At 20.3% G+C, this 20558-nt stretch overlaps 6 protein-coding genes across 6 annotated transcripts; all 6 read left to right on the top strand.

Annotated features, from left to right (window-relative positions):
- Nucleotides 1–216: 216 nt before the first annotated feature.
- On the top strand, nucleotides 217–1439 carry PY17X_0500121 (uncharacterized protein; the record flags this gene model as incomplete). Its single annotated transcript, XM_718603.2, has 3 exons — nucleotides 217–231; nucleotides 357–1265; nucleotides 1353–1439. The coding sequence occupies 3 exons, from the start codon at nucleotides 217–219 to the stop codon at nucleotides 1437–1439; spliced, it is 1011 nt and encodes a 336-aa protein (XP_723696.2).
- Nucleotides 1440–4237: 2798 nt separating this feature from the next.
- PY17X_0500117 (PIR protein) lies at nucleotides 4238–5369 on the top strand (the record flags this gene model as incomplete). The annotated part of the gene is made up of 3 exons (XM_022954934.2): nucleotides 4238–4252; nucleotides 4390–5193; nucleotides 5283–5369. The coding sequence occupies 3 exons, from the start codon at nucleotides 4238–4240 to the stop codon at nucleotides 5367–5369; spliced, it is 906 nt and encodes a 301-aa protein (XP_022810704.2).
- Nucleotides 5370–7706: 2337 nt separating this feature from the next.
- PY17X_0500111 (PIR protein) lies at nucleotides 7707–8869 on the top strand (the record flags this gene model as incomplete). The annotated part of the gene is made up of 3 exons (XM_022957195.1): nucleotides 7707–7721; nucleotides 7859–8716; nucleotides 8807–8869. 3 exons carry the CDS (start codon nucleotides 7707–7709, stop codon nucleotides 8867–8869), a joined length of 936 nt encoding a protein of 311 aa, XP_022810810.1.
- Nucleotides 8870–11235: 2366 nt separating this feature from the next.
- Nucleotides 11236–12260, top strand: PY17X_0500107 (PIR protein; the record flags this gene model as incomplete). Its single annotated transcript, XM_022957905.1, has 3 exons — nucleotides 11236–11250; nucleotides 11370–12110; nucleotides 12195–12260. The coding sequence occupies 3 exons, from the start codon at nucleotides 11236–11238 to the stop codon at nucleotides 12258–12260; spliced, it is 822 nt and encodes a 273-aa protein (XP_022811317.1).
- A 2347-nt stretch (nucleotides 12261–14607) lies between these two features.
- Nucleotides 14608–15712, top strand: PY17X_0500101 (PIR protein; the record flags this gene model as incomplete). Its single annotated transcript, XM_022957729.1, has 3 exons — nucleotides 14608–14622; nucleotides 14760–15539; nucleotides 15626–15712. The coding sequence occupies 3 exons, from the start codon at nucleotides 14608–14610 to the stop codon at nucleotides 15710–15712; spliced, it is 882 nt and encodes a 293-aa protein (XP_022811144.1).
- A 2755-nt stretch (nucleotides 15713–18467) lies between these two features.
- PY17X_0500097 (PIR protein) lies at nucleotides 18468–19638 on the top strand (the record flags this gene model as incomplete). The annotated part of the gene is made up of 3 exons (XM_022957722.1): nucleotides 18468–18482; nucleotides 18620–19462; nucleotides 19552–19638. 3 exons carry the CDS (start codon nucleotides 18468–18470, stop codon nucleotides 19636–19638), a joined length of 945 nt encoding a protein of 314 aa, XP_022811143.1.
- Between the last annotated feature and the right edge of the window lie 920 nt (nucleotides 19639–20558).

Below are 20558 nucleotides of genomic sequence, written 5' to 3'. Positions count from 1 at the left end.
CTTAGCTTATTATCATAAACAAAATGTAACGTTTGTTTGTAATAATAGTATTTTATTATTCCATATTAATTTAATTATTGAAAAACATATAATATATTTAACTACAGGCAGTTTCTATATATAGGATTAAAGTATTTATGTCACATATTGGGGGCAGTGTATATAAAACAACATGATTCTACTCAATTTACAAATCAAAAACAAAACCCAATTATAATGAATAAGGAAGTGGTATATGCATTTTTTAATAATAATAATTTCCTTTACATTTTTTTATATTGTATTACATATAAATAACATTAAACTTTATTTTAATAATTCGCGTTTTTATTAATTGTTTTTAAATGTTTTCATAGTGTAAAAGGTTCAAGAAAGCATTGGATGCTTTTCCCGATACGTTGGACGAAAGTGGAAATTATCAATTTAAAGATAATAATTCTTTAAATAATTATACTTGTAATAATAATGATAATACTTTAAGTGGTTTTTGTAATAATAATAATAAATTTCAAAGTGATTTCGATAAAATAAGTGCTGGATGTTTATATTTGTTGGATGAATTCATTAAGAATTGTGGTGTGGTTTTCTCTCCTGCAAAAAATAACATCAATATTGTTGATTACATTTTGATATGGTTAAGTTATATGATAAACCTGAAATATAGTGAAGAAGAAGACATTATAACGTGTTTTTTTAGTTCATATATATATGATTGTGATAAGTATAAGACGAAAATAAATGAATTAACTGATTATAAGGATTATGAGAATTATAAGGGTATTATAGATAAAAAATGGTATTTGTTGAGTATGGATAGTATTATTATATCTAAATTTTATGATGCATTTAAATCATTATGTGAAATGTATACTGAATTTGATGAAAATAAGGAAGATTGCACAAAATGTTCGAAAAAAGCTAGTCAATTTGTTGAAAAATATGAAGAACTTTACAAGGATTATAATAGCACTAAATACAGTTCATATAAACAAGTATTGTGTACTTTATCAACCGATTATGATAATTTAATAAAGAAATGTAATGATGGTAAGCCTCTTCCAGAGATAGACAAAACAAAAATTCCTGAAAATTGTTTTGAAGAAACTTCTGAAAAAATTCATGTAACAGGATATGAAGAATTGTCTGGAGAATTTTCTGGAGAATTTTCTGAGGTTACATTATCAGAATCATCACTAGTAAGTAAATTATTTATAGTTTTATCGATATTTGGTGCAATAGCAATTTTCTTGGGAATTGCTTATAAGGTAAATAATAAGGAATTTAAAAAATATTTTCATTATATATATGCAAACGTTAACAAAAAACCATACATTCTTAACATTTTACATTAGTATTCGTTATTTGGATTTCGGAAACGATTTCAAAAACAAAAATTAAGAGAAAAACTAAAAAATATAAAGAAGAGACTGAATCATTAATATATGATTCGAAGAGGGTGACTATTTCGGGAATCGTAATAATTATTGATATATGTTAAGAAACTGTCTATTTGGGAATAAATAATTTTTGCATAATTTTTATATAGTTTTATGTTGTGGAACCCACATTCGGGTTCGGGTTAAGTATTATATTTTTATTTAATTTTTTATGATTTGAACACTAATTAAATATATGTACCATTCCATATGTTTAATCACGAGATGAAGTTTATATATGCAACCAAGGAGGGGTATAAGCTAATATGAATGGGGTTGTATAACATTTTTTCATAATTTCTAATATATATAATTTAGTGTTCATATCGATTTAATATGATTAAAAAAAATGTCTATATTTCATATATTAATTCATATTATGCTATATCATAATTATTTATTATATAAAGTTTATTAATCATAATTATATTGAATTATGCATAACATAATATGTTTCTTTGTTTGATAAAACATTTTATTTAGCAAAAATTATTTGTATCATTTTTTTTAATTTAAATTATATTTTGATAAACGAACTGTATAATATTATTATATATGATGGTATGAATTATAATTATATTCATTTGAAATATTTGTCCACATTACAATATATATTCGGATTAATATATGTGTTTTGGGCATTAATAAGCACAATACTAATATATAATAGATAATTATAAAATATAGATTCATACATATCGATATAAAATCGACAATACAACGATATCTATAAAATATGTTTTATGTATCTAATATTTTTAGTAATAAAATAAGAATGTACATATTAATAAATAATTACATTATAGATATAGGCATATTAACCTTTTAACTTTCGATTATATATAGTTTCATTTTATGCTAATGTTTTAAATTCAAATAATAGGGATAGTTCTATATACATTAATTTATTTACCATAAAGGTATAATATTATATTAGCCACTTTAATTTTTAAACTTTATAGTTTTGAGGCACAAATAAATTATTTTTTAAATAGTTAAAAAATAAAATATAAGTATATAATAAAATTTTATGTTATAGTTTGTTATAATACTTTAAACAATTTGGTATATAAAATTAGCGTTATTATTATATACTTATACATATTAACTAGTAAATGCTATACCAATAAATAATACTGAAATATGTTAAATTTGTGAAACATATACAATTACATATTAATGCAAATTATAATGGTATGTAATAATTAATTTAATTTGAATTAATAATATTTTTATTAGGTTATTATATATATACAAATCCACAAATATATAATTAAATATATTGCCATTACGAAGTAATATGTTCTATAATGCTTGATTTAAAAACGATGAAACAAGGAATAATACTAATTGAATTAAAGTATCCCTCTTGAGTGAATTAATTATTCCGTTGATTATACAGTGATATAGCAGTAACAATAATAATAGTAATAACAATAGATAAAGTATTAAATACGAAAAAATCATTAAATTCATTTGATTTGAATACGTTGATATATATTAATTATATATATTATTAAAGGTATGATAAAATTAAAATTGTATGCACAAAACATCAAATGAAATATTACAATTTTGACTTAGTATTTTTTTAATGTTCTAATATTAGAGTTAACAATATCAAGAAAAACAATATTAATAATTTTATAGTTTTTCATCATAGAAGTAAATATAGTTTATTATAAAATATAAAAGCAAACTATATATTTAGAAAAGTAATAATTCTAAGTTATTTTTAATGTATACATGAACTGAAAGTTTAATGTTAAAGAAATACAAGACATAATTAGTTATATAGAATAGGTAAATTTTATATGGCTACATAATTGTCTTAAAAAAGCATACTTCCCTTATCTCTCCTATCTAAAATGCAAATATACCAACCTAAATACACATAGTTTTTTATTATACTTTAAAATTTGCATCAATAGTTATTTATATGTTAATAATTAATATCTACTAAGTATTATTTTAAAACAATATACATTTAAAGACTTATTTAAGCTTATAAATACGGGACCAGTGCTAATTGTCGTTTTAAACCGTGAGAAAGATGTGCAAAATATATTATAAAATTATCTAATAAGGTATATTTCTAAATTTAATTATATAGGAATAAAACTAAAGTTATTGAAAATGTTAAATATAATTGGAATTGATATATATTAAATAAAAATAGTATTAAAAGTATATATATGCAATTAAAAAGAGAACAATGCAACTTATTTTATAAATGTTATAATTTTAATAAAATATTGGTATATATCATAAGAAACAAATATATAAAAATTTAATATATCTTAAAAAATAACTATTTATATACTTTTAAGGATTATAGTAATAATAGAACTTTTAACTTTTTAGATCTATACAGTATTTAAGTTTTAGAAGGACAATCATTAAAACATAAAATATAAATATATTCCTTTTCTATGTTTAAACATACTTTAAATTATTTATAAAAGTATATATATTTTTATAACAGAGTTTTACCAGATGCTAGTAAGAATAGCATTTTTTTTATAAAATGCATCGTATTTATATTTAACTAAAATGTATTAAGCAACCCTCTATTTAAGGTGATTTAAATAATTGTCACAAAAAGAAATAAAACGTTCCTTTAGTAATAATATCATTTTATTATTCTATATTAATTTAATTATTGAAAAACTTATAATATATTTAACTACAGACAGTTGTTATATATAGGGCCAAAGTATTAGCGTCACATATTGGGGACAGTGTATATAAAGCAGGATTATTTTATTCAATTTAGAAATCAAAAATAAAATTCCATTATAATGAATAAAGAAGTGGTATATGCATTTTTTAATAATAATAATAATTTCCTTTACATTTTTTATATTGTATTATATATATATCATTAAACTTTATTTTAATAAAATTTTCAATAATATACATTTCTAATAATTGTTTTTAAATTTTTTCCTAGTGTGAAAAGTTCGATAATTTATGGTATAAATTTCCTGATGAATTGGACAGTGATAAAAATTATCAATTTGAAACACAAAACTTCTTAGATAATTATTGTTTTAATTATGAATGTAGTAGTGATTACGGAAAAATTAATGCTGGATTTTTTTATTTGTTTAATGGACTCTTTGGGGTTTCTGGTGTGTTTAATTCTTGGGAAACAAGTAACATCAATATTGTTGAATACATTATGATATGGTTATGTTATATGTTAAACCTAAAGAGTACTGAAGATGACAACATCACCAATCTAAATAATTTTTATAAAGCAAATATAGAAAAGCACAAAAACTATAATAGTTTCATTGAGCTTATAAATAAAAAAAAAGAATTGATGAATATTTCTAGTGATCAAGTATATAAACTTTATAAGTTATTTAAAATTTTATGTGAAATGTATACTAAAATTGGTGAAGACAATAAAAAATGCAATAACTATTTGAACGATGCTAATAAATTTTTTGATGAATATCAAAAACTCCTTAATGATAAAGATACTGATAATGGAAACAATTCATATAATCAACTATTGTGTACTTTATCAACTGATTATGATAATTTAAAAAGTAAATGTAGCGATAGTTCATCCTTTCCAGAGATAAAAACACCAAAAAATTGTGTAAAAAGATCCGAACAAAGTTCTCAACTAATTTCTGCACAAAATTCTGAATCTATAGCACAAAGTCCGTCGATAGGAAACAAATTATTTATAGTTTTATCGATATTTGGTGCAATAGCATTTTTTTTAGGAATTTCTTATAAGGTAAATAATAAGGACTTTAAAAATTATTTTCATTATATATATGCAAACGTTAACAAAAAAATCATACGTTTCTTAACATTTTATATTAGTATTCGTTATTTGGATTTCGGAAACAATTTCAAAAACAAAAATTAAGAGGAAAACTAAAAAATATAAAGAAGAGAATGAATCATTAATATGTAATTCGAAGAGTAGTGATAATCCCAGGAATAGTAATAATGATTTATATATGTTAAGAAACTGTCTATTTCGAAGTAATTTTTTATCATAGTTTTTATATTGTTTTTATGTTGTGGAACCCATATTCTGGTTAGGATTAAATATTATATTGTATTCATTTTTTTATAACTTGAAGACTAATTTAATATATGTATAATTCCGTATGCTTAATCTCAAGCTGAAGCCCAAATATGCAACAAAAAAGGGGATACAGCCATTAATATGAAAGAAATAACATAACATATTTTATAATTTATAATACTTATGTCTAATTCGTTCATATATATTTATTGCTAATTTTTGGCTAACTATATTTAAGAACCCTTATTATATATTATATAAGACTTGTAAACCCCAAATTATATTGAATTATGCATAACACAATATGTTTCTTTATTTCATGAACAGTTTTATTTAGCAAAACTTCTATCACGTTTTACAATTATTTTGATTTAAATTATATTATGCCAATTGAACGGTAATAATATATAGTCATAAAATATAGATGCATGGTATATCGATCGAGAATATAACATAGTCTATAAAATATTATTATGCTTCTAACATTTTTTTAATACATAAAGAATACACTATATATACAATATATTTTAAGTTTTAATTATAGTTACTATTCTCTTTTTGTATTTTACATTTGATTAAAATTAGTAATAATAAAAGTTGTTTTATGCTCCTTAATTTATTGCCATAAGGTATAATAATATATTAATCACTATTAATTTTTAAGCTTTATAGTTTTGTGGTATAAATAAATTATATTTTAAAATAGTTAAAAAATAAAATATAAGTATATTAATAAATTTTCATATCATATTTTATTATAATAATTATAAATGATATGACAGATATAATACGTTATTATTATATGCTTATACATATAATTTAATAAAATACTATATCGATAAATAATACTGAAATATTGTTTATTGTGGAAAATTTATATAATTAAATATTAATATTATTGAAAAGACACATCATAATAACATTATGATAATATAATTTTTATATATTTGTTAAAAATCGAATTTAGGATTTGTAGTTTTATATTATAAAAAACTGGATAAATAGGGAAACGGGTAAAGACTCAAATAATGTTAAATTCAACTTTATAATTCCATATTAACGCGAATTATGTTATCATTGTTTAATGATTAATAATTTTTTTAATTTAAAATAGGATTGTTTTACCGTAGAATTGATAAAATATGGAATTTTTAATAAATTATTTGAATATAAATACATTGATAACTATAACAATATAATATATAAGATAAAAATGAACTATGTAGAACACTAAACGAATATTCAACTTAATTTATATATTAAAAGAGCAAATATATCTTATCTCTCTCCTCTTAAAGTGAAATATAATAACCTAATTAAACATAGTTTTATATTGTACTTTAAAATTTGCATCAATACTTATTTGTATGTTAATATTTACTAAGTATTATTTTAAAAACTATCTATCTTCAAAGGCTTATTTAAACATATAAATAGTTTAATAAATACGGGTTCAGTGCTAATTGTTGTTTTAAAGAATGGATAATATGGCAAAATTTATTATAAAATTACTCAATAAAGAATATTTATAAATTGAAGTATATAGGAATAGAAATAGTTATATGATTCATTAAAATGTATTATGAATGTATCTATATTAAATAAAAGCAATATAAATTTATGTATATGGAATTAAAAAAGTGAATGCAACATATTTTATAAATTTTAGAATTTTAGAAAAGTCTATATTATTTATTATAAGAAGCAAGTATATAAATATTTAAAATATATTAGAAAAAATATATTTATATACTTTAAGGATTATAGTAATCATGGATTTCTTAATTGTTTCGATTTGTGCAGTATATTATTTTTGGGGAACCACTTATTAAAACAAAAGATATGACGTTGTTTATTTTCTATATTAAGGAATATGCTTAAGATGATATTTTTTTAATTCATTATAATCCTATTTTAATTTTATTATAAAATTATACTGAAAGATATTAAGAATAACAATTTATGCATAGATTGTGTTATATATACATATGATAAAAAATGTATTAAGTACCCCCAAAATAAGGAAATTTATTTTACCATAAATATATTATATTGTTCCATATTATCTTTAAATTAATATTAAAAATGATAATAAAATGCTTAATCACAGATAATTTTATATTAAAATTCAATTATTTTGTCATTTATTAAGCGTAGAATATATAAAATATGATGTTACATAATATGCATATTACAAATAAAATAAAATTACAATGGATTATCTCCTGGTATATGCATTTTATAATAAAATTTGCCTCTCCTTATATTTGTTGATGTTATATTACCTATAAAATTCATTAAATTTTATTTTATAAAAGTTTCATTAACATATATTTGTATTATACTTTTTTAAATGTTTTCTTAGTGTCTAAGGTTTGATAAATTGAGAAATTATTTCCCCGACGAATTAAACAAATCTACAAAGAATGATATTCATAGTTTAGGGAATATTAAGAATTATTGCTCTAATGGAGAATCAGAGGAAACAGGATGTAAGACTGATCTCGATAAAATAAATGGTGGATGTCTATGGTTGTTCGAGCAAAACATTGTTAATAGGATTAATGATTTAAGTAATGAACAACTTAAAGTGTTTATTATATACATTATTATATGGTTAAATTATATGGTAAACCTAAAGAAAGATGGTGAAATCAAAAACCTAAATGATTTTTATACTAAATATATAGAAACTAATACGCATTATACTAATTGTAAAAAAAATAATAATGATTATAATCATACATTAAAAGAAAAAACTGGATATAATAATTTTAAGGAAATCATAGATAAAAGAAAGGATTTTGTGAATATTAATTTTGAATATATCCCTAAATTTTATGATGCATTTAAATCATTATGCAATATGTATACTGAAATTGATGCAAACAGCCCCAATTGCACGAAATATTTGATTGATGCTAAAAATTTTGTTGAAAAATACGAAAAACTTAATGATGATTCTATAAGTGGAGATAGTTCATATAGACAAATATTGTCTACTTTATCAACTGATTATGATAATTTTAAAAATTATTGTATTAGCAATGGTGTTAATTGTAAAGGTTTTCCACCTCTTTCATTGATAAAAAAAAAACAAAATTCTGAACTTTCTGAAAAAATTTCTGATGTTACATCATCAAGTTCGTCGATAAAAAACAAATTAATTCCAGTTTTATCGATAATTGCTGCAATACCAATATTATTGGGAATTTTTTATAAGGTAAATAATAAGGAATTAAAAAATCATTTTCGTGATTACTTATATGCGATTATCCAAAAATATATAATATGTTTACCATTTTTATATTAGTATTCGTTATTTGGATTTCGGAAACGCTCTCAAAAACATTTAAGAGAAAAACTAAAAAAATAAAGAAGAAAATGGACAATTCATATATGATTCGAATATTAATAATGATTAATATATATTAAGAAGCTGTCTATTGGGAAGTAATTTTTGCATAATTTTTATATAGTTTTTATGTTGTAGAACCCATATTCGGGTTAGAGTTAAATATTATGTCTTTATTTAATTTTGTATAGTTTGAACAAATCACAAGATGAAGTTCAAAATATGTAACCCCCAAAGGAATATTGGCATTAATATGAAAAGGCCTACATAACATTTTTTCATAAGTTATAATATATATAATTTAGTGTTCATGTCAATTTAATATGATTAAAATAAAATGTCTATATTGCATATATCAATTCATATTATTCTATATCATAATTATTTATTATATAAAGATTGTTAATCATAATTATAATGAATTATGTATATCATAATATGTTTCTTTATTTAATAAAAATTTTATTTAGTAAAACTTATTATTTGTATCATATTTGTTTTAAATTAAATTATATTACCCCAACATAACTTTAATAATAACATTATATATTAAGTTGGGTATGAATTATAATAAAATTCATTTTGAATATTCATCTACATTATAATATACCTTCAGGTTAATGAATATATTTTATTGTTAATTAAACATATTACCAATATATAATAGGTAGTTAAAATATAGATTCATAAAATATCGATCGAGGTTCGATAACACAACGATATCTATAAAAGATGTTTTATGCATCTAACATTTTTAATAATACAATAAAAATATACATATTAATAAAAAATTACATTATAGATATAGGCATACTGTCCTTTTAACTTTCGATTATATATATTATAATTTTATGCTAAAGTTTTAAATTCAAACAATAGAGATACTTATATATACATTAATTTATTTACTATAAATGTATAATATTAGATTAATCACTATTTATTTTAAGCTTTATAATTTTGAAGTATAAATATATTACATTTAAAATTGCTAAAAAATAAAATATAAGTATATTAATAAAATATAATGTTATAGTTTGTACTAATAATTATAAATAATATATATATAGAATAACATTATTATTATACCCCTATAAATATAATATAATAAATTAATCGACTAGTAACTAATATTGAAATATTGTTTTCTGTGGAAAATTAATATAATTAAACATTAATATTATCGGAAAGGCACATAATAATACATTATAAAGGTATCAATGTTATATATTTGTTAAAGATTCAATTTAGGATTTGTGGTTTAATATTTTAAAAAACTGGATAAATAAAGAAAATTATAAAGACTCAATCAACGTTAAATTTCTTTTTATTATTCCATATTAACGCGTATTATATTATCATTATTTTATCATAGAATTAATAAAATATAGAATATTAATAAATTTTTTGAATGTATATCCATTGATAACTATAAAAATAAAATATATAATATAAGAATGAACAGTGCAAAATATTTAGTGAATATTTATATAAATTTATATATTAAAATAGCAATATATCTTATCTCTCTCCTCTTAAAGGATAATATAACAACCTAATTAAACATCGTTTTCTATTATACTTTAAAATTTGCATCAATACTTATTTATTTGTTAATATTTACTAAGCATTATTTTAAAAACAATCTACATTCAAAGACTTATTTAAGCTTATAAATAACATACTAAGTATGGGTTCAGTGCTAATTGTTGTTTTAAAGAATGGAAAAGATGGGAAAATATATAATAAAATTACCCAATAGATAATAATTTTCAATTGGAATATGTAGGAATAAAAATCAAGTTATTTAACGCATTAAAAATATTTTTTAATTTATCTATATTAAATACAAATAATATAAATTTATATATTTTACATAGAAAGTGGACCATGTAACTAAATTTGAGAATGCTATTATTTTAGAAAAAACTATAATATATATTATAAGAAATAAGTATATACTTTAAGGATTCTAATAATAACTTTCTTAATTTTTTATATTTGTGTAGTATTTGAATTTTATGACGTTTGTGTTCTATATTAAAGCATATGTATAAGTATATATTTTTTAAATTCATTATAAAAGTATATCCATTTTTATAATAAAGTTATACCAAATGTTAGTAAGAATATTATTTTTTGTATAAAATGTATTATGCAACCCTCTGTTTAAAATAATTTAGCTAAATGTCATAAAATAAGTATAATATGATTTTAGTAATACTAATGTATTATTATTTTATATGAAATTAAAATTAAGAATAATATGTCTAACTAAAGATAACTCCTATGTAAAGAGGTTAAGTAAATACAACATATATTTTATATAATATATATAAATAACATCACTCCGCATAATCTCCAAATTATAACAGAATTTCATTATAATGTCTTATAAAGTGGTATATATCTTTTTTCTTATATTATTGTATGTTGCATTCCTACAAATTATATTTATTTTCATTTTAGTAACATTTAAATTAATACATTCTTTTGTTTAATTCGCTAAATATATTCGTAGTGGGAATCAATTAATACGATCGATAAATATTTTGATGATGATCCGAAAAACGCGGGAGAACATAATCCTATGAATATGTTAAAATTGTATTGCCCTGATAGTAACTGTAGTAGTGATGAAGAAGAGATTGTCGCTGGTTTTATAATGTTACTAAATCTGATTGGTGAGGAAGAAATAGATGGTGAAAAACTTGTTGAATACGCTATTTTATGGTTAAGTTATAAACTAAATCAAAAAAAAGAAAATGAAACGATCATATTAAAAGATTTTTATACTGATCATATAGAATATAATAGTTGTTATAAGGGGAATATACCTACTGATAGTAATAGTAATATTAATAAGGGTATTATAGAAAAAAAAATAAATATGATGAATATGGATATTAAAGATATATCTAATTTTTATGACCCATTTAAATCATTATGTAACATGTATAGTGAACTTGATCCAAAAAAAAATACTGAATGCAAGACATGTTTAGAAAATGCTGGAGAATTTTTTGAAAAATATGAAAAACTTAAAAATTCTTTTGAAATTACTAAAGGAGATTCTTATTCTCAACTATGGTCTAATTTATCAGTAGATTATAAAATTTTTGAAAATGAATATAATAGTGTTAAGTGTGGTAATGTCTCATCAGTTGTAGCTTGTCCCCGAAGTTCAGTAACAAAAAATACACTAATTACAATTGCAATTATATTTTTTGCAGCATCAATTTTATTGGGAGTTTCTTATAAGGTAAATAATAAGGAAATTAAAAATTATTTTGATTATATATGCAAATTTTAACAAATAAATCGTATACTTAACATTTTATATTAGTATTCGTTATTTGGATTTCGGAAACGATCTCAAAAACAACATTTAAGAGAAATTCTAAAAAAATAAAGAAGAAACTGATCATTAATATATTATTCGAAGAGTGGTGATTGTTCCAGGAATAGTAATAATGGTTGATATATTTTAAGAAACTGTCTATTGGGAAGTAATTTTTTTATCATAGTTTTTATGTTGTGGAACCCGTATTCGGGTTAGGGTTAAGTATTATATCTTTAATTTTTTATGATTCGAACACTAATTTAATATATGTACCATCCTGCATTTTTAATATCGAGATGAAGCCTAAATATACAACCAAAAAAGGGGTACTGGCATTAATATGAGAAGGGTCACATAACAATTTTTCATAAATTATAATATATATAATAAGTGTTCATATCGATTTTATATGGTTAAAGTAAAATGTCTATATTGTATATATTAATATAGATATTAACTATATAATAATTGTCATTAAATAAGACTTGTTAACCCAGAGTTATATTGAATTATGCATATCATAATATACAATACATTTCTTTATTTGGTGAAATATTTTATTTAGTAAAACTTATTCTTTGTAGCATATTGATTTTAATTCAAATCATGTTATCCAACTGAACTGTAATAATATATATTCATAAAATATCGATCAATATTCGACAATACAACGTTATCTATAAAATATTATGATGTTTCTAACATTTTTAATAATCAATAAAAATATGTATATTAATAAAAAATTACATTATAAATATATGTATACTATACTTTTAATTTTTTATTTTATATAATTTCATTTTATGCTAAAGTTTTAAATTCAAATAATAGAGATACTTATATATACATTAATTTATTTACCATAGAGGTATAATATTATATTAGTCATTTTAATTTTTAAACTTTATAGTTTTGACGCACAAATAAATTATTTTTTAAATAGTTAAAAGAAAAAATATAAGTATATTAATAAAATTTAATATTATATTTTGTTCTAATAATTATAAATTATGTTATAGATATGATGCGTTATTATTATATGCCTATACATATAATCTAGTAAATTACCAATAACTAATATTGAAATAATGTTTTATTATGAACCTTCATATAATTAAACATTAATATTATCGAAAAGCCAAATAATAATACATTATAAATGTATCATTTTTATATATTTGTTAAAGATTCATTTTTGGATATTTGGTTTTATATTCTAAAAATATGAATCAATGGTGAAATGGTTAAAGACTCAATTCATGTTAAATGGTATTTTATTATTCACATTAGTGTTTAGTAAATAATCATTTTATAATCCAAAACAACATTACTGTATCATAGAATTAATAAAATATAGAATTTTTAATAAATTATTTGAATGATATACATTAACTATAACAGTAGAATATATAAGATAAAATTATGTATAATATTTAGCAAATGTTTATATAAATATATATATTAAAGGCTAATATATCTTATCTCTCTCCTCTTGAAGGGCAATATAACAACCTAATCAAACATAGTTTTCTATTATACTTTAAAATTTCATCAATAATTATTTATGTGTTAATATTTAATATATACTAAGTATGATTTTAAAAATAATATGAACTTAAAGACTTATTTAAGCTTATAAATACGGGTTCAGTGTTAATTGTCGTTTTAAACATTGGAAATGATGCGTAAGATATATTATAAAATTACACAATAAGGCATACTTACAAATTGAAGTATATGGGAATAAAAATAAAGTTAGTTGACGCATTAAAATTATTTTTTAATTTATTTACATTCATTAAAAACAATATAAATTTGTGTAATTTGCATAGAAAATGGAACAATACAACTTTGTAAATATTATAATTTTAGAAAAGACTATATTATATATTATTAGAAACAAGTATATACTATTTAATATATTTTTAAAAAAGACTATTTATATGCTTTTAAGGATTATATTAATAATATAATTTATATTTTTTAAATTTATACAGTATTTAAGTTTTAGAAGGGTGATCATTAAAAAATAGGATATAAATATATTCCTTTTCTATGTTCAAATATACTTTAAATTCATTATAAATGTATATTAATTTTTATAACATAGTTATACAAGATGTTAGTAAGAATGTATTTCTTGTATAAAATGCATCATATATATATTTAATCAAAAATGTATTAAACAAACCTCTATTTAAGGCAATTTAGCTAATTATCATAAAAAGGAATAAACCGTTTCTTTAGTAATAATATTATTCTATATTAATTTAATTATTGAAAAGGTTATAATATATTTAACTACAGACCGTTGTTATATATAGGGTTAAAGTATTTGCGTCGTATATTTGGTGCAGTGTATATAAAACAGCATGATTTTACTCAATTTGCAAATCAAAAATAAAATTCTATCACAATGAATAAAGAAGTGGTACATACATTTTTTAATAATAATAATTTCCTTTACGTTTTTTTATATTCTATTACATATAAATACCATTAAACTTTATTTTAATAAAATTTTTAATAATGCACGTTTTTATTAATTGTTTTTAAATGTTTTCTTAGTGTAAGAGGTTCAAGAATGTAAGGGAATGGTTTCCTGTTGAAATGGACAGTACTGGTTACTATCAATTTAAAAATGCTGAAGATTTCCAAAAGTATTGTACTAATGAATGTAATAGTGATCTCGATAAAATTAGTGCTGGATGTTTATATTTGCTTAATGAATTCTTTCGTGATTCTTCTGTGTTTGAGCTGGTTGCAAAAGAAAACTTCTATATTGTTCAATACATTTTGATATGGTTAAGTTATATATTAAACCTTATCAAAACTCAAGAAAACGTCAATATAGACTCTTTTTATAATACATATATAAGGGATGGTGGTAAGTATACTAATAATATAAAATATATTGGTCGTTATAAAGGTTATAAGGATCTTATAGATGAAAATAATTATTTTTTAAGTATGGATATGAGCATTATACCTAAATTATATGATGCATTTAATACATTATGTGACATATATAATGAGCTTGATGCAAATAACTCAAATTGCATGAAATTTTTGGAAAAAGCTAGTAAATTTATTGAAGAATATGAAAAATTTATCAAAGATCATGAAATTGCTGAAGATAAACCCTATTTATATGCATTGATTACTTTATTAGATGGCTATGATAAATTAAAAAAAGAATGTAAACATTTCCCATCCACTCCAGATATAACAAAAATAATTTCTGGAGATGTTTCTGAAGTTACATCAAGTTCATCGATAGCAAGCAAATTAATTCCAATTTTATCGATATTAGTTGCAATAGCAATTTTTTTAGGAATTTCTTATAAGGTAAATAATAAGGAATTAAAAAAAAATTATTATATATATGTAAACATTAACAAAGAAAACGTATGCTTCTTAACATTTTATATTAGTATTCGTTATTTGGATTTCGGAAACGATTTCAAAAACAAAAATTAAGAGAAAAGCTAAAAAATATAAAGAAGAAAATGAACCAATAATATATGATTCGAATATTAATAATGATTAATATATGTTAAGAAGCTGTCTATTGAGGAGAAATTTTTGCATAATTTTTATATAGTTTTTATGTTGTGGTACCCATATTCGGGTTAGGGCTAAATATTACATTGTATTTAATTTTTTATAACTTAAACACTAATTTAATATATGTATTATCCCGTATGTTTAATCACATATAAAGTCTAAATATGCAACCAAAAAGTGGATATAACCATTAATGTAGAAGGGGTTACATAACATATTTTATAAGTTATAATATATATAATTGAGTGTTCATGCCGATTTAATATGATTAAAATAAAATGTCTATATTGCATATATTAATTCATATTATGATATATCATAATTATTTATTATATAAGACTTGATAATAATAACTATATTGAATTATACATAACACAATATGTTTCTTTATTTGATAAAACATTTTATTTAGCAAAACTTATTATTTGTATCATATTTATTTTGATTCAAATCGTATTTTTATAAACGAACAGTATAATAATTTTATATATCGGAGTATAATTATAATTTGATTCATTTGAAACGGTTTCCTACATTATAATATACTTTCAGGTTAATGGGTATATTTATATTGTTAATTAAACATTTACCAATATATAATAGGTAGTCATAAAGTATAGATTCATAAAATATCGATCGAGGTTCAACAACACAACAATATCTATAAAAGATGTTTTATGCATCTAACATTTTTAGTAATACAATAAAAATATACATATTAATAACTACATTATAGATATAAACATATTATCCTTTTAACTTTCGATTATATATAGTTTCATTTTATGCTAAAGCTTTAAATTCAAATTATAGAAATAGTTCTGTATACATTAATTTATTTACTATAAAGGTATAATATTAGATTAATCATTATTAATTTTTAAACTTTATAGTTTTGAGGCACAAATAAATTAATTTTTAAATAGTTAAAAGAAAAAATATAAATATATTAATAAAATTTAATATTATAGTTTGTTATACTTATAATCAACTTGGTATATAAAATTAACGTTATTGTTATAATATATATATAAACTAGTAAAATGCTATACCAATAAATAATACTGAAATATGTTAAATTTAGGAAGCATATACAATTATATATTAATGAAAAGTATATATAAAAAGTATGTAATAATTAATTTAATTTGAACTAATAATATTTTTATTAGGTTATTATATATATACAAATTCACAAATATATTGTCATTACGGAATAATATAAATGTTTAAAAACACTTGATTTAAAAACTATGAAACGTAGGAATATCATACATTGATTTAAATTATTTTTATTAAGCGCATTAATTATTACGTTGTACTATACAGCGATATAGCAGTAACAATAATAATAGTAATAACAATAGATAAAATATTAAATACGAAAAAATCATTAAATTAATTTGATTCGAATACGTTGATATATATTATTAAACTTGTAATAAGATTAAAATTATATGCACAAAACATCAAATGAAATATTATAACACTTATTAAAGTAAGATTTAATGCTATAATATTAGAATTAACACTACCAAGAAAAATAATATTAATAATTTTATAGTTTTTCATAATAAAACTAAATATAGTTTATTATAAAATATAAAAGCAAACTATATATTTAGAAAATAATTCTAAGGAATTTTTAATGTATACACGAATTGAAAGCTTTAATGTTAAAGGAATACAATACATAATTAGCTATATAGAATAGGTAAATTTTATATGGCCATATCCTTGTCTTAAAAAAGTATAATTCCCTTATCTCTCCTATCTAAAATGTAAATATAACAATTTAATTACGCATAGTTTTATATTATACTTTAAAGTTTGCATCAATAGTTATTTATGTATTAATATTTACTAAGTATCATTTTAAAAACAATATGCATTAAAAGTCTTATTTAAGCATATAAATATATGGTTACAGTGCTAATTGTCGTTTTAAACCGTGAGAAAGATGTGCAAAATATATTATAAAATTATCTAATAAGGTATATTTCTAAATTTAATTATATAGGAATAAAACTAAAGTTATTGAAAATGTTAAATATAATTGGAATTGATATATATTAAATAAAAATAATATTAAAATTATGTATATGCAATTAAAAAAGGGAAAGATGCAACTTAATTCGAAAATAATATCATTTTAGAAAAAACTATATTATATATTATAAGAAACAAGTATATAAAAATTTAATATATTTAAAAAATGATTATTTATATACTTTTAATGATTATAGTAATAATAGAACTTTTTATTTTTTAGATATATACAATATTTAAGTTTTAGAAGGACAATCATTAAAACATAAGATATAAATATATTCATTTCCTATATTCAAACATACTTTAAATTATTTATAAAATTATATTAATTTTTATAATAAAGTTATACCAGATGTTAGTAAGAACAGCATTTTTTGTATAAAATTCATTATATTTATATTTAATCAAAACTGTATTAAGCAATCCTATATTTAAGGTAATTCAGCTAATTGTCATAAAATAAGTATAATATGATTTTAGTAATACTACTGTATTATTATTTTATATTAATTTAATTATTGAAAAACTTATAATATATTTAACTACAAACAGTTGTTATATATAGGGTTAAAGTATTTGCATCACATGTTGGGGTGAGTCTATATAAAACAGAATGATTCTACTCAATTTAGAAATCAAAAATAAGATTCCATTATAATGAATAAGGAAGTGGTATATACATTTGTTAATAATAATAATTTCCTTTACATGTTTTGATATTTTATTATATTTAAATATCATTAAACTTTATTTTAATAAAATGTTCAATAATATACATTTCTAATAATTGTTTTTAAATATTTTCTTAGTGTGAAAGCTTTGTGAGTATATGGGAGGATTTTCCCGATACATTGACCGATGATGAAAAGTATCAATTTAATGATAAAACTTTTTTAAATAGTTATTGTTTTAAATATGAATGTGGTGGTCCTCTCGAAAAAATGGATGCTGTATTTTTTCATTTGATTAATAAATTCTTTGGGAGTTCTGGTTTGTTTAATAATAATGTAAAAAATAATATCAATGCTATTGAATACATTCTCATATGGTTAAGTCATATGTTAAACCTAAAGGATAACACAGGAAACATTCTAACAAATTTTTATAAAATATATATTTATAATCAAGAAAAGTATAAAAATCCTATAAATGGTGTTGATGGTTGTAGAAATTATAATGATCTTATATATACAAAAAAAGAATTGATGGAAATTACTAATGAAAAATTGTCTAAATTTTATGCTCCATTTAAATCATTATGTAACATGTATAGTAGATTTAATGATAGAACATCAGATTGCACAAAATGTTTGAGTGATGCTAATGAATTTGTTGAAACATATAATAAACTTAATGGAGATTCTAGTATTACTAATGATAGTTCCTTTAATAAACTATTGTGTACTTTATCAAATGATTATGATAATTTTAAAAAGAAATATAGTGATGTTAAATGTCCCAATTCATCCTTCCCAGCGATAGAAAAACCAAAAAAATGTGTACAAAGTTTTGAACAAAATCCTGAACAACATGTACAAAGATTAGAACCAATTTCTCAAGATGCATCATCAAGTTCATCGGTAACAAACAAATTATTTACAGTTTTATCGATATTTGGTGCAATAGCATTTCTTTTAGGAATTTCTTACAAGGTAAATAATAAAGACTTGAAAAATTATTTTCATTATATATATGCAAACGTTAACAAATAAATCATACGTTTCTTAACATTTTATATTAGTATTCGTTATTTGGATTTCGGAAACGATTTCAAAAACAAAAATTAAGAGAAAAAATAAAAAATATAAAGAAGAGAATGAATCATTAATATATGATTCGAAGAGTAATGATTATTTCAGGAATAATAATAATGATTGGTATACGATAAAAAACTGTCTATTGAGTAATTTTTATATAGTTTTTATGTTGTGGGTCAGGGTTGTGTTTATGTAACCCATATTGGGGTTAGGGCTAAGTATTACATCTTTATTTTTTTATAATTTGAACACTAATTTAATATATGTACTATACTCGTATTTTTAATCACAAGATGAAATAAAAAGTCCAAATATACAACCAAGAAGGGGTATAAGCTAATATGTAATGAATTGCGTAACATGTTTTATAAGTTATAATATATATAATTGAGTGTTTATGCCGATTTTATATGATTAAAACAAAATGTCTATATTGTATATATTAATATAGATGTTGAATATATATGAAGTCGTATTATGCAATATCATAATTTTCATCATATAAAACATGATAACCCAGAGCTATATTGAATTATGCATATCATATGTTTCTTTATTTTATGAAAATTTTATTTAGTAAAACTTATAACTTGTATCATATTTATTTTAATTTAAAGCATGTTATCCAACTGAACTCTAATAATAGATATTCATAAAATATCGATCGATATTCGATAATACAACGTTATCTATAAAATGCATTTTATGCATCTAACATTTTTAGTAATACATAAAAAATCTACTATAGTTATAATAAATTTATAAATTATAAATATATATAATAATCAGTTTTTTTATTTCAATAATTTGAATTTATGCTAATGTTCTAATTTATATTGGTAGGAATAGTTATATATATATTAATTTAATTATCATAAAGGTATAATAATAGATTAATCACCATTAATTTTTAAATTTTATATTTTGAGGTATAAATAAATAATATTTTAAAAGATTTAAAAAATATAATATAAGTATATTAATAAAATTT

Source organism: Plasmodium yoelii (genome assembly GCF_900002385.2).
Source record: "Plasmodium yoelii strain 17X genome assembly, chromosome: 5".
Taxonomy (NCBI): Eukaryota; Apicomplexa; class Aconoidasida; order Haemosporida; family Plasmodiidae; genus Plasmodium; species Plasmodium yoelii.
This window is presented reverse-complemented; position numbering and strand designations above follow the sequence as displayed.